This window comes from Bombina bombina, chromosome 3, assembly GCF_027579735.1.
Source record: "Bombina bombina isolate aBomBom1 chromosome 3, aBomBom1.pri, whole genome shotgun sequence".
Taxonomy (NCBI): Eukaryota; Metazoa; Chordata; class Amphibia; order Anura; family Bombinatoridae; genus Bombina; species Bombina bombina.
In genome coordinates this window covers 43,442,387-43,454,575 of record NC_069501.1, presented here as the reverse complement: position 1 = coordinate 43,454,575, position 12,189 = coordinate 43,442,387, and the positions used below count along the sequence as shown (strand labels likewise).

The following is a 12,189-nucleotide window of genomic DNA, read 5'->3' as shown; positions in this document are numbered from 1 at the left end:
TCCGGTACCATTTAAAAATGACAAACTTTTGATTGAAGAAAAAAACAACAACTACGTTTCACCACTTCTCTCTTACTACCTCCATGCTTGTCGAGAGTTGCAAGAGAATGACTGGATATGGCAGTTAGGGGAGGAGCTATATAGCAGCTCTGCTGTGGGTGATCCTCTTGCAACTTCCTGTTGGGAAGGAGAATATCCCACAAGTAATGGATGATCCGTGGACTGGATACACCTTACAAGAGAAAAAAAGTGTTTTTTCCCATTTTTTCCTCATATTTTATAATATTTTATAGTAAATTATAAGATATGATGAAAATAATGGTATCTTTTGAAAGTCCATTTAATGGCGAAAAAAAACGGTATATAATATGTGTGGGTACAGTAAATGAGTAAGAGGAAAATTACAGCTAAATACAAACACCGCAAAAATGTGAAAATAGCCTTGGTCCCAAACGGACAGAAAATGGAAAAGTGCTTTGGTCACTAAGGGGTTAAACATTCATTTTAGTTACTGTGCAAGCAGAGCTATGCATTTTAAGCATTGTTTACAAAGCACTGCAGTTTTATTTATTTTTTGTTTTTTTTCTAGTTTACACCAAAAGTATAGGGCATCCTAAGCAATTTACCTTGAGCAAGTGACGACAACCTAATCCTGCCCAGGGAACTTTAGGACCAGACACTGGATGCAGACTACAGAAGGAGGTCCCTGTGGAATTTTTGAAACAAGACCTGTAATCGAGTGGTCTGGAAAGCAGTGCCACTGCAGTATCTTATATACAGAGACAAGGGCATTGAAGCTCAGAGAAGTGTACTTTGTGTATGAAAAGAAGATGGAGTATAGGATAGGACATACCTTGTGACTTCAGGGCTGACCGGGTCATACAGTAATGGGTGGCAACCTTAAATTACACGGTTAGGTGGCATTTGGTCAGGGACAGTCTATGGAAACCAGGACATTTGACCTGACAGGGTTAACTGTGGATGAGAAAGCAGGCATATCTCCTAACCAGCAGAAGGGCATACTCTAATAAGCAATGAGTACACCACATATGTGAGGTCGCACCACACTGTATACATACATACACACACAGCACTGTAGAGTATGATGGCGATTCACAACAAATCATTAGTTAATTGATTGCCAGTGTTGTATCGTTATGAAATATTCTGCTCTCTCCAACAGCAGGTTAAACCAAGCCCAGTGGGTATTAGACATTGTGTTGGAAAGAAAAAACCTTCAGAAATACATTTTTATTAAACATTTATTTATCCCATGTCATGCCAATAAAGGATATAAATAAAAAGACTGAGTAAAATATACAAGAGAGGTTTGGTATTTGTTTACACACAAACATTCCAAGCAACAACTTATTTACAATTAAAATAAACCAGTCCCTCCCTTGGGATTGGAACTCTAACAATGTCCATGAAACGCACCATAATGCAGATGATAACCTATTACTACATATGGGAAAATGCTATTTCTAGTACTCCAAACTCTCCTCAGGATCCATAGTTTGCTTCATCAAAAGCTTTCCTGGCCCGCTTCAGCTCCTCGTTCATAGTCAGAAGGTCCTTGACTCTTGCAAACTTCCGGGGATCTTTCCTTATCAAAAACACAATGTCCTCCACCTGCACACGTCCTTGACGTCCAATTGACATCGCTTTGTGAGTCTATGAGGAGACAGAAATTATAAATGGAAGCAAATCCCAGCTCCAAATAGTTACAGAACAGACCAATATTATATACGCAGTAAGTGCTTTTGAATAAACTATTTATTTGAAGTCTATATTAAAAGGGATATAAAGCCCATTTTGTTCATGTTTCAGATAGAACATGAAATTTTAAACAACTTTCAAAATGTACTTCAATTAGCGAATTTGCTGCATTTTTTGGTATTTGTGAAAGGAGCAGCAAAGCATTACAGGGAGTAAACAAGCATTTAGCAACCTTTTTGTAGCAAGTACCCCTGTAGGCAAACACTTGTTTTCTATGTACCCTAACTGTAGCATAACTATTATTGACCTTTTAAATAAACAAAAAGTGAAAATCATGTGCATCGCTTAATTTCACAAGCTTGTATCAGATATGTTAATGAAGTAAATGTATAAGAATCAGATATTTCTTTTATGTGTATGCACAAAAAACAGATATAACCCATTGATATTAATAATGCAATTCATTTGCTTCTTACATAAAAAAAAATAAAAAAAGGAGGAAAATAAACTCTTTTCTGCATGATGAGGAAAGTAATATTTATGGTACTATCTTTTTATATTTAATAACCATTTCATATACAGTTTGTCTCGTTTTACTAAGGCACACTTCAGTATGATGCACTTTACCTATGTCACAGCGGAACATTTATCTGCCACTTGGTCACAGTAATACTCTCAGTTTATATCAGTGAAGCTCAACTCCAGCCCTCATATTTCTCTAACAAGCCAGAATCTAAGGTTTTACCAATGTGAGGTGAATCCAGTGACTGAGAAGTGGTTCCAACCTAGGCAGGGAAATACTCACTCACGTCAGGAGTGAGGGTAGAAATGAGAAACACAGCTTTCTTTGCTAGGTCACATTTACAAATAGCTACAGCAGGGAAATAACAATAATGAAGACCAGTCCCTGGAATACCCCTTGCTTGCCAGTGCCCCAGGTTGAGAAACTAGAGTGTAAACCAATAATGAGGCATATATGTGCAGCAACCAATCAGCCGCTAGTTCCCAGTAATGCACTGCTGCTTTTGAACCTACATAGATATGCTTTTTTTTTAAATATATATATATATATATATATAATAATAATAATAATAATAATATATATAATACCAAAAGAACAAAGCAAATTAGATAACAGAAGTAAATTGGAAGGTCATTTAAAAATGGTATGATCTAAAAATAAAAAAATAAAAATTGGGTTTCAAGTCCCTTTATAGGGAAATTAAACCCAACTTTTTTTCTTATAGGATTCAGACAGTGCACACAATTATAAAGAAGTTTTGAATTCACTTCTATCACATTTGCTAAATTCTCATGGTATTCTTTGTTGAAGAGCATGTGTCTGAGGCACTACATGGTAAACAATGCAGCCATCTAGGGAACTTGAATGGTTAAAGTATACTTGCAAAACTGCTGCCCCATGAAGTGAAAATTTGGGGATTTCATGTCCATTTAAAGGATATGAAACCTAAAACTTTTCTTTTAAGATTCAGACAGAGCAGCAATTTTAAGTAACTTTCTAATTTACTCCTATTAACAATTTTTCTTCGTTCTCTTGGTATGTTTAGGAGCCGGCCCATTTTTGGTTCAGTACCCTGGGTAGCGCTTTCTGATTGGTGGCTACATTTAGGCAGATAAAATGAGGGAGAACAACAACAACTAGTTTTATAAATCACTAGACACATAAATAAGGATATCTACACGTCTTACAGGATGTACTGATACAAGCCAAGAACATTACATCAGATCTGATCTTTTCTTATGCATGGCACATATCCAAAGAACTGCTTGTGTGTACAGACACTGCCTCACACAGCCATCAAATGGTAAGAAAAATACATTCAATTCTGTCCAATCAATTTGCCACAGGGGAACTCCAAAGTATAAAAACATCTCAAAGATCACCCAGAGAAATGGGACGCACCCAAGTGTTATGTTTCAGTTTTCTCTTTTTAATAAATTTGAAAATTATCAAAAAAATGTTTTTTACTTTGCCACTATGGGGTATGAAGTGTAGATTGATGCAATTACCATAACAACGTGAAGGGGAAAATAAATACATACATATATATATATATATATACACACACACACAGTATATATATATATATATACACACACACACACATACATATACACACACACAGACAGTATATTATCCCTGTAGCCACCATTAGTGATTCACAGATGCTAAGTGTAATATGGATGTCTGAATGCAGAGTATGTGATCGATCACTTGAGAATTAATGAGGCTGTAGCTGTTACTGGCTATTTGCACTTGTAAAGGGGGATCTTTCACGACTGGATATCATTAATAATTTGTTGTTTGTCTGGTTCAGACGTTGGAATAAGCTTATACCCTATGGGGATAAAAGTTAGGCACTATCCTCAAAATGGTTCATATGCTACCAAGGCCTTTTGACACACAGAAGCAACTCCACCTGAGGAGCATATATTTTTGCAACAATTTTTGGGACCCATTTTTTATACATTTTGTTGCCATTATTCAAGAGGAATCTCTTGGGCACTGCTCCCAATTTAAGTCAGATGGACTTTTTGGGTTATGCATTAATTTGGAATGATTTTTGTTTTGCACAATGTAGAATGTATATTAGGATTGTACGCTATAAATTGTTTATTAACATGTGATGCACTGATTGTCCTGTGGGTAAGGTGTAAAGATGAAATGCCACTAATAAATGGAAATTGTCTAATGCTGGATAGGATTATCTATTCTTGGTAAGGTTAAAGGGACAGTCTAGTCCAAAAAAACCTTTCATGATTAAGATAGGGCATGAAATTTTAAACAATTTTCCAATTTACTTTTATCACCAATTTTTCTTTGTTCTCTTGGTATTCTTAGTTGAAAGCGTAACTTAGGAGGTTCATATGCTAATTTCTTAGACCTTGAAGGCCCGCCGCTTAAGAATGCATTTTAACAGGTTTTTCACCACTAGAGGGTGTTAGTTCATGTTAATCATATAGATAACACTGTGCTTGTGCACGTGAAGTTACCTGGGAGCCATCACCGATTGGCTAAACTGCAAGTCTGTCAAAAGAACAAATAAAGGGGCAGTCTGCAGAGGCTTAGATACAAGATAATCACAGAGGTAAAAAATATATAAATATAACTGTTGGTTATGCAAAACTAGGGAATGGGTAAACAATGGATTATCTATATTTTTAAACAATAACAATTCTGGTGTAGACTGTCCCTTTAAGAGGTTTTAACTTTCCAAGTAACTTCTTCTTTAATAACTAATTAATTTATTATAATCCCTGTGCACTCTCTCTCTGCAATTGATTATTAAAGACAGAGAGAATAAGACAATTCCCTTGCTTAATAGTTCTTTAGTGCCGATAGTTTACGCCGGGGTTAGGTTCCAGAAGGAATGGTTGTAAATCGAAACCGTTGTAAATTGAAACCCAGTTTATAATGTAAGTCAATGGGAAGAGAGGGAGTTCGGTTACAGGCCCCTCTCAAAATTGTCATAAGTAACACCTAATACATTATTTTTAAAGCTTTGAAATGAAGAGTTTAAATGCAAAACAGCATTATAAACCTAATAAAATAATCACACAACGCAGAATATATAATTAAACTAAGTTAAATGAACACACACATTTGCTAAACAGCATTATAAACCTAGTAAAATAATCACAACACAGACTTTACTTGCATTTTTCTGCAATCAGTTCTTTCTATGCATTCCAATCTGGACTGATTTAAAGACAGGAAGATCTTGTTCCTTTGCAAGCTGCTCGATAGCTCAAGTCTGGTTAAACTGATTAATTTCAGCTTGCTTGGCTTGCATATCTTTGCTGCAACACAAGCAGACATCTCCACCTACTGGCTATTTTAATCAATGCACTGCTTCTCAATGCTTTTCAATAGCAGTCACATGACTGAAAAAAAAGGTTGTTATTCTGAAACGGTGCAAATTGAACCGTTGTAAACCGAGGGCCACCTGTATATATATGCATCAGAACATTTTAGAAAAGAAAAGGGCCACAGTAGAGCTATATGAGATACTGTGTAAAGTTGGGGGATTGCAGCACATAGTAGAGTATTTTCTATACCAATAATAAAGTGAATGGCTAGGTGCTATTCAGAGACCAAAAAACAGATGCACACAGGTTCAGGTGACAGACACCTACAAACAGTATTGTAGTTCGGATGAATTGAACGGAGGCTACTACCCTTTACCCGTTACAGCCGAGGTCCCTATGAGCAAGGTGACACGACTTTGTGTAGTGGAAGTGAAAAGTATACAATGTCGGAAGCATTAATCCCGACTTCACAAGTGACCCTCATTGGTAATACCCGAACCTGCGACTGAAAGTTTTCTACATCTTAAAGCGGCTGCATAAAAGGTTCCGGAGGAATACTAAACAGGCATTATCAAGTATCTGACGTCCGAGGAAGCTGTCCCGGTCATATATAAGTGCTTGAGTAAAGATACCCAGACCATTGTTTACCGCTATTCCCTGTCAAGCTGCACTTGTCTTTGGTTTCAAATAACAACAGAACATTGATTGCAACATCATAACAGCTGCGCTAGTTGGAGAGGACGCTCTTACCTCGATACCCTAGCGAATAAATCCTGATGTGTGTGTCTTGGTGATAAGTGCTTCAAATTTTCTTTTGTTTTGGGAGCCTATCTTTTCATCCTAAGCCTGGGCCCTGGCACACAAAGAACTTTAAGGACGCCAAGTTCCCTTTAGCCCCTTAATCGTAAGGAGGACTGCATATCATCTTAATACATCATGTCTTATATAACAGCACTTGATCCAATCTGTTTGTTTACAGTTCTATATACTCTGTTTGCATAAGATGATCATGTTTAGCTTTTCTGTTACTATTTTTGAAGATTTTTATATCTTATACTAGTAATATTCTAGTCTAGTAGGTGACTTTCCACTGCAGTGGTAGTAATATATCCTAACTAGCTTAGACAAGATGCAAACGTCTTTTCAGTGTATTTTGTGATTTTGTAAATAAATTTGTTGCGATATCTGAACCTGTGTGCATCTGTTTTTTGGTCTCCGAATAGCACCTAGCCATTCACTTTATTATTGGTATAGAGAATACTCTACTGTGTGCTGCAATCCCCCAAATTTACACAGTATCTCATATAGCTCTACTGTGGCCCTTTTCTTTTCTAAAATGTTCTGATGCTTATAACAATTTTTAGGGGGTCTGCACCGGGTTTAGAAACGGTCAAGATCCGCCTAGACCAATTAATTATAATATCTTTTTATGCCTTAAGATAAAAATTTCCTATCTTGTTTATCAGGAAGGTCTTGGCAATCCTCTCCCAGCAATTTTTCTCTGTGCACTATGCATCAAAACGAAATTAGACAGGTGCATAAATTTGGGCACCCCAACAGAAATATTGCATCAATATTTAGTAGAGCCCCCTTTAGCAGAAATAACAGCCTCTAGACGCTTCCTATAGCCTGTAATGAGTGTCTGGATTCTGGATGAAGGTATTTTGGACCATTCCTCCTTGCAAAACATCTCCAGTTTAGTTAGGTTTGATAGTTGCCGAGCATGGACAGCCCACTTCAAATCACCCCACAGATTTTCAATGATTTTCAGGTCTGGGGACTGGAATGGCCATTCCAGAACATTGTATTTGTTCCTCTGCACAAATGACAGAGTAGATTTTGAGCAGTGTTTTGGGTCGTCTTGTTGAAATATCCAGCCCCCGCGTAACTTCAACTTTGTGACCGATTCCTCAACATTATTCTCAAGTATCTGCTGATATTGAGTGGAATCCATGCGACCCTCAACTTTAACAGGATTCCCAATACCGGCACTGGACACAGCATGATGGAACATCCACCAAATGTTACTGTGGGTAGCAAGTGTTTGTCTTGGAATGCTGTGTTCATTTGCCGCCATGCATAAAGCCCCTTGTTGTGACCAAAGAACTCAATCTTTGTTTCATCAGTCCACAGCACCTTCTTACAAAATTAAGCTGGCTTGTCCAAATGTGCGTTTTCATATCTCAAGCGACTCTGTTTGTGGCGTGTGTGCAGAAAAGGCTTCTTCCGCATCACTCTCCGATACAGATTCTCATTGTGCAAAGTGAGCTGAATTGTTGACGATGCAGTGACACCATCTGCATCAAGATGATTTTGTAGGTCTTTGGAGGTGGTCTGTGGGCTGTTTTTGACCGTTCTCACCATCCTTTGCCTTTCCAATATTTTACTTGGCCTGCCACTTCTGGCCTTAACAAGAACTGTGCCTGTGGTCTTCCATTTCCTCACTATGTTCCTCACAGTGGACACTGACAGCTTAAATCAATGCAATAGCTTTTTGTAGCCTTCCCCTAAACCATAATGTTGAACAATCTTTGGTTTTCAGGTCATTTGAGTGTCGTTTTGAGGCCCCCATGTTGCCACTCTTCAGAGTTATCATTGTTTGTTATACACTGTACTGAGTGGCATCGTTGTTAGCTCAGTGTGATCGAGTGATTTTGTCATCTTGTCCACTTTGAGTCCGGACATACATGACCTATAGACACCTTGTGTGTAATTAAGGTGGTACAGAGAGTGCTAAGGCGAGACCCTGGTATGATGCTCTAATCAGTGATTGCTTATAAGTAGACCATACTTGTATAATGTATAAATGAAGCAGTATCTTGCTATTCACCATGAACAGCGGCTTGCTTAATATTTGTATCTTTTGGATTATTCCCCTCATCATAAATAGTTGTTTGCTTAATATTTGTATCCCTTGGGTCGTAACCTCTCTAATATTGTGTAATAAAGTTTACAAGTAATATAGTACAAGTGTATTATTCACAGTGGTCTTGATCTCTTTTATGAATTCATAAAGTATTTGTAACTTTTTTATTTTTTGGGCAATAACTCCTATAAGATTGTGTAATAAAGTTTACAAGTAATTTATCACAAGTGTATTATTCATAGTGGTCACGATCTCTGTTTTGAATTCATTAAATGTAACATTAGGCCGCTATGTTTCATAGCAGTTAACCTAAATGATTACCCCATCTACTGTGAATGGCTTTAGCTTTGTTCAGTATTATGATAGACTTGGCATAGGTTTGCCTAGTTAGGCACTTTTCATCGGTTGACTTTTATCTTTCGCTTGCTTTCTATAAATGAATATCACCCTAGACAGAGGTATAGAGTTTTGCTTAAGCTTTGTGTATATGCTTGCCAGGATTTCATTTGCATAATATCGTAAATTCTCTTGTTATACGAATGGAGGTATCCAGCTTGATATAATTGGGTAATACCAATGTGGTTTCTCAACAGTTTGTGTCTTGCATCTAGATTGTTTCTAGTGGCGTTCAGTGTCTATTCTGGCCTTTTGATGGACTAGAGTTAAAGTTTATCCTTTTATATGATTTTAAAGTAATATAGCAATGGTGTTGGGTGTTTGTTTTCACTGTAGTTTGCATAATTTGTTTATTTATATATATATATATATATATATATATATATATATATATATATATATATATATATATATATATATATATTTTATTTTTTTTATTTTGTCCTACAGATTTTTTTTGTCTTGAAGAAGGCTCTTAGGAGAGCCGAAACGTCGACTTTGTCCTTGATGACTTGTTGTGACTCTTAATAAAAATATTTTGTTTCTTCAAAAAAATCTTGCGTGCCCTTCACTTCGAAGTATTACTATAGATACATACACATATACACACACACATTAATATAGTACTTAAAGGGATAGGAAAGTCAATATTAAAAACACACGATTCCGATAGAGCGTGTAATGTTAAGACACTTGAATTCACTTCAATTTTTAAAATGTGCTTTGTTCTCTTAGTATCCCTTGTTGAAAAAGAATATGCACATATCCTACACTAGTGGGAGCTGCTGTTAAGTGGTGCCTGCACACATTTGTCTCTTGTGATTGGCTGACTAGATGTGTTTATCTTGCTGCCAGTAGTGCAATACTGTTCCTTCAGCAAAGGATAACAAGAGAACACAGAAAATTTGATAGTGAAAGTAAAATTGGAAAGTTGTATGTCCTATCCAAATCATGAAAGAAAATGTTGCGGTAACCTGTCCCTTTAAAGGGATAGGAAAGTCAAAATTAAACTTGCATGATTCAGAAAGAGCATGTCATTTAAAGACACTTTTAAATTCACTTCCGTTTTCAAATGTGCTTCGTTCTCTTGGTATCCCTTGTTAAAAAAATATGCACATATCCTACACTAGTAGGAGCTAGTTGCCGATTGGTGCCTGCACACATTTGTCTCTTGTGATTGGCTAACTAGAAGTGTTCATCTTGCTGCCAGTAGTGCAATGTTTAAAATTGTATGTTCTATCCAAATCATGAAAGAAAATGTTGGGGTTTTTCTGGCATGTATTATTTGTGTATGTAATGTATATTTCTACTAAATACAGATAATACTCACCTGTGAAAAAACAGAATTTATGTTTACCTGATAAATTACTTTCTCCAACGGTGTGTCCGGTCCACGGCGTCATCCTTACTTGTGGGATATTCTCTTCCCCAACAGGAAATGGCAAAGAGCCCAGCAAAGCTGGTCACATGATCCCTCCTAGGCTCCGCCTACCCCAGTCATTCGACCGACGTTAAGGAGGAATATTTGCATAGGAGAAACCATATGGTACCGTGGTGACTGTAGTTAAAGAAAATAAATTATCAGACCTGATTAAAAAAACCAGGGCGGGCCGTGGACCGGACACACCGTTGGAGAAAGTAATTTATCAGGTAAACATAAATTCTGTTTTCTCCAACATAGGTGTGTCCGGTCCACGGCGTCATCCTTACTTGTGGGAACCAATACCAAAGCTTTAGGACACGGATGAAGGGAGGGAGCAAATCAGGTCACCTAAATGGAAGGCACCACGGCTTGCAAAACCTTTCTCCCAAAAATAGCCTCAGAAGAAGCAAAAGTATCAAACTTGTAAAATTTGGTAAAAGTGTGCAGTGAAGACCAAGTCGCTGCCCTACATATCTGATCAACAGAAGCCTCGTTCTTGAAGGCCCATGTGGAAGCCACAGCCCTAGTGGAATGAGCTGTGATTCTTTCGGGAGGCTGCCGTCCGGCAGTCTCGTAAGCCAATCTGATGATGCTTTTAATCCAAAAAGAGAGAGAGGTAGAAGTTGCTTTTTGACCTCTCCTTTTACCGGAATAAACAACAAACAAGGAAGATATTTGTCTAAAATCCTTTGTAGCATCTAAATAGAATTTTAGAGCGCGAACAACATCCAAATTGTGCAACAAACGTTCCTTCTTTGAAACTGGTTTCGGACACAGAGAAGGTACGATAATCTCCTGGTTAATGTTTTTGTTAGAAACAACTTTTGGAAGAAAACCAGGTTTAGTACGTAAAACCACCTTATCTGCATGGAACACCAGATAAGGAGGAGAACACTGCAGAGCAGATAATTCTGAAACTCTTCTGGCAGAAGAAATTGCAACTAAAAACAAAACTTTCCAAGATAATAACTTAATATCAACGGAATGCAAGGGTTCAAACGGAACCCCCTGAAGAACTGAAAGAACTAAATTGAGACTCCAAGGAGGAGTCAAAGGTTTGTAAACAGGCTTAATTCTAACCAGAGCCTGAACAAAGGCTTGAACATCTGGCACAGCAGCCAGTTTTTTGTGAAGTAACACCGACAAGGCAGAAATCTGTCCCTTCAGGGAACTTGCAGATAATCCTTTTTCCAATCCTTCTTGAAGGAAGGATAGAATCCTAGGAATCTTAACCTTGTCCCAAGGGAATCCTTTAGATTCACACCAACAGATATATCTTTTCCAAATTTTGTGGTAAATCTTTCTAGTTACAGGCTTTCTGGCCTGAACAAGAGTATCGATAACAGAATCTGAGAACCCTCGCTTCGATAAAATCAAGCGTTCAATCTCCAAGCAGTCAGCTGGAGTGAAACCAGATTCGGATGTTCGAACGGACCCTGAACAAGAAGGTCTCGTCTCAAAGGTAGCTTCCAAGGTGGAGCCGATGACATATTCACCAGATCTGCATACCAAGTCCTGCGTGGCCACGCAGGAGCTATCAAGATCACCGACGCCCTCTCCTGATTGATCCTGGCTACCAGCCTGGGGATGAGAGGAAACGGCGGGAACACATAAGCTAGTTTGAAAGTCCAAGGTGCTACTAGTGCATCCACTAGAGCCGCCTTGGGATCCCTGGATCTGGACCCGTAGCAAGGAACTTTGAAGTTCTGACGAGAGGCCATCAGATCCATGTCTGGAATGCCCCACAGCTGAGTGACTTGGGCAAAGATTTCCGGATGGAGTTCCCACTCCCCCGGATGCAATGTCTGACGACTCAGAAAATCCGCTTCCCAATTTTCCACTCCTGGGATGTGGATAGCAGACAGGTGGCAGGAGTGAGACTCCGCCCATAGAATGATTTTGGTCACTTCTTCCATCGCTAGGGAACTCCTTGTTCCCCCCTGATGGTTGATGT

General features: G+C 38.1%; 1 protein-coding gene across 1 annotated transcript in view; it reads right to left on the bottom strand.

Moving 5' to 3' along the window:
- Positions 1-1,244: 1,244 nt before the first annotated feature.
- The window catches only part of TAF13 (TATA-box binding protein associated factor 13), a 62,184-nt gene continuing 51,239 nt past the window's right edge, over positions 1,245-12,189 (bottom strand). The window contains exon 4 of the mRNA XM_053705807.1: positions 1,245-1,674. Within this exon, the coding sequence (XP_053561782.1) occupies positions 1,504-1,674 (171 nt within the window). The 3' untranslated portion in view covers positions 1,245-1,503. The remainder of the gene's footprint in view (positions 1,675-12,189) is intronic.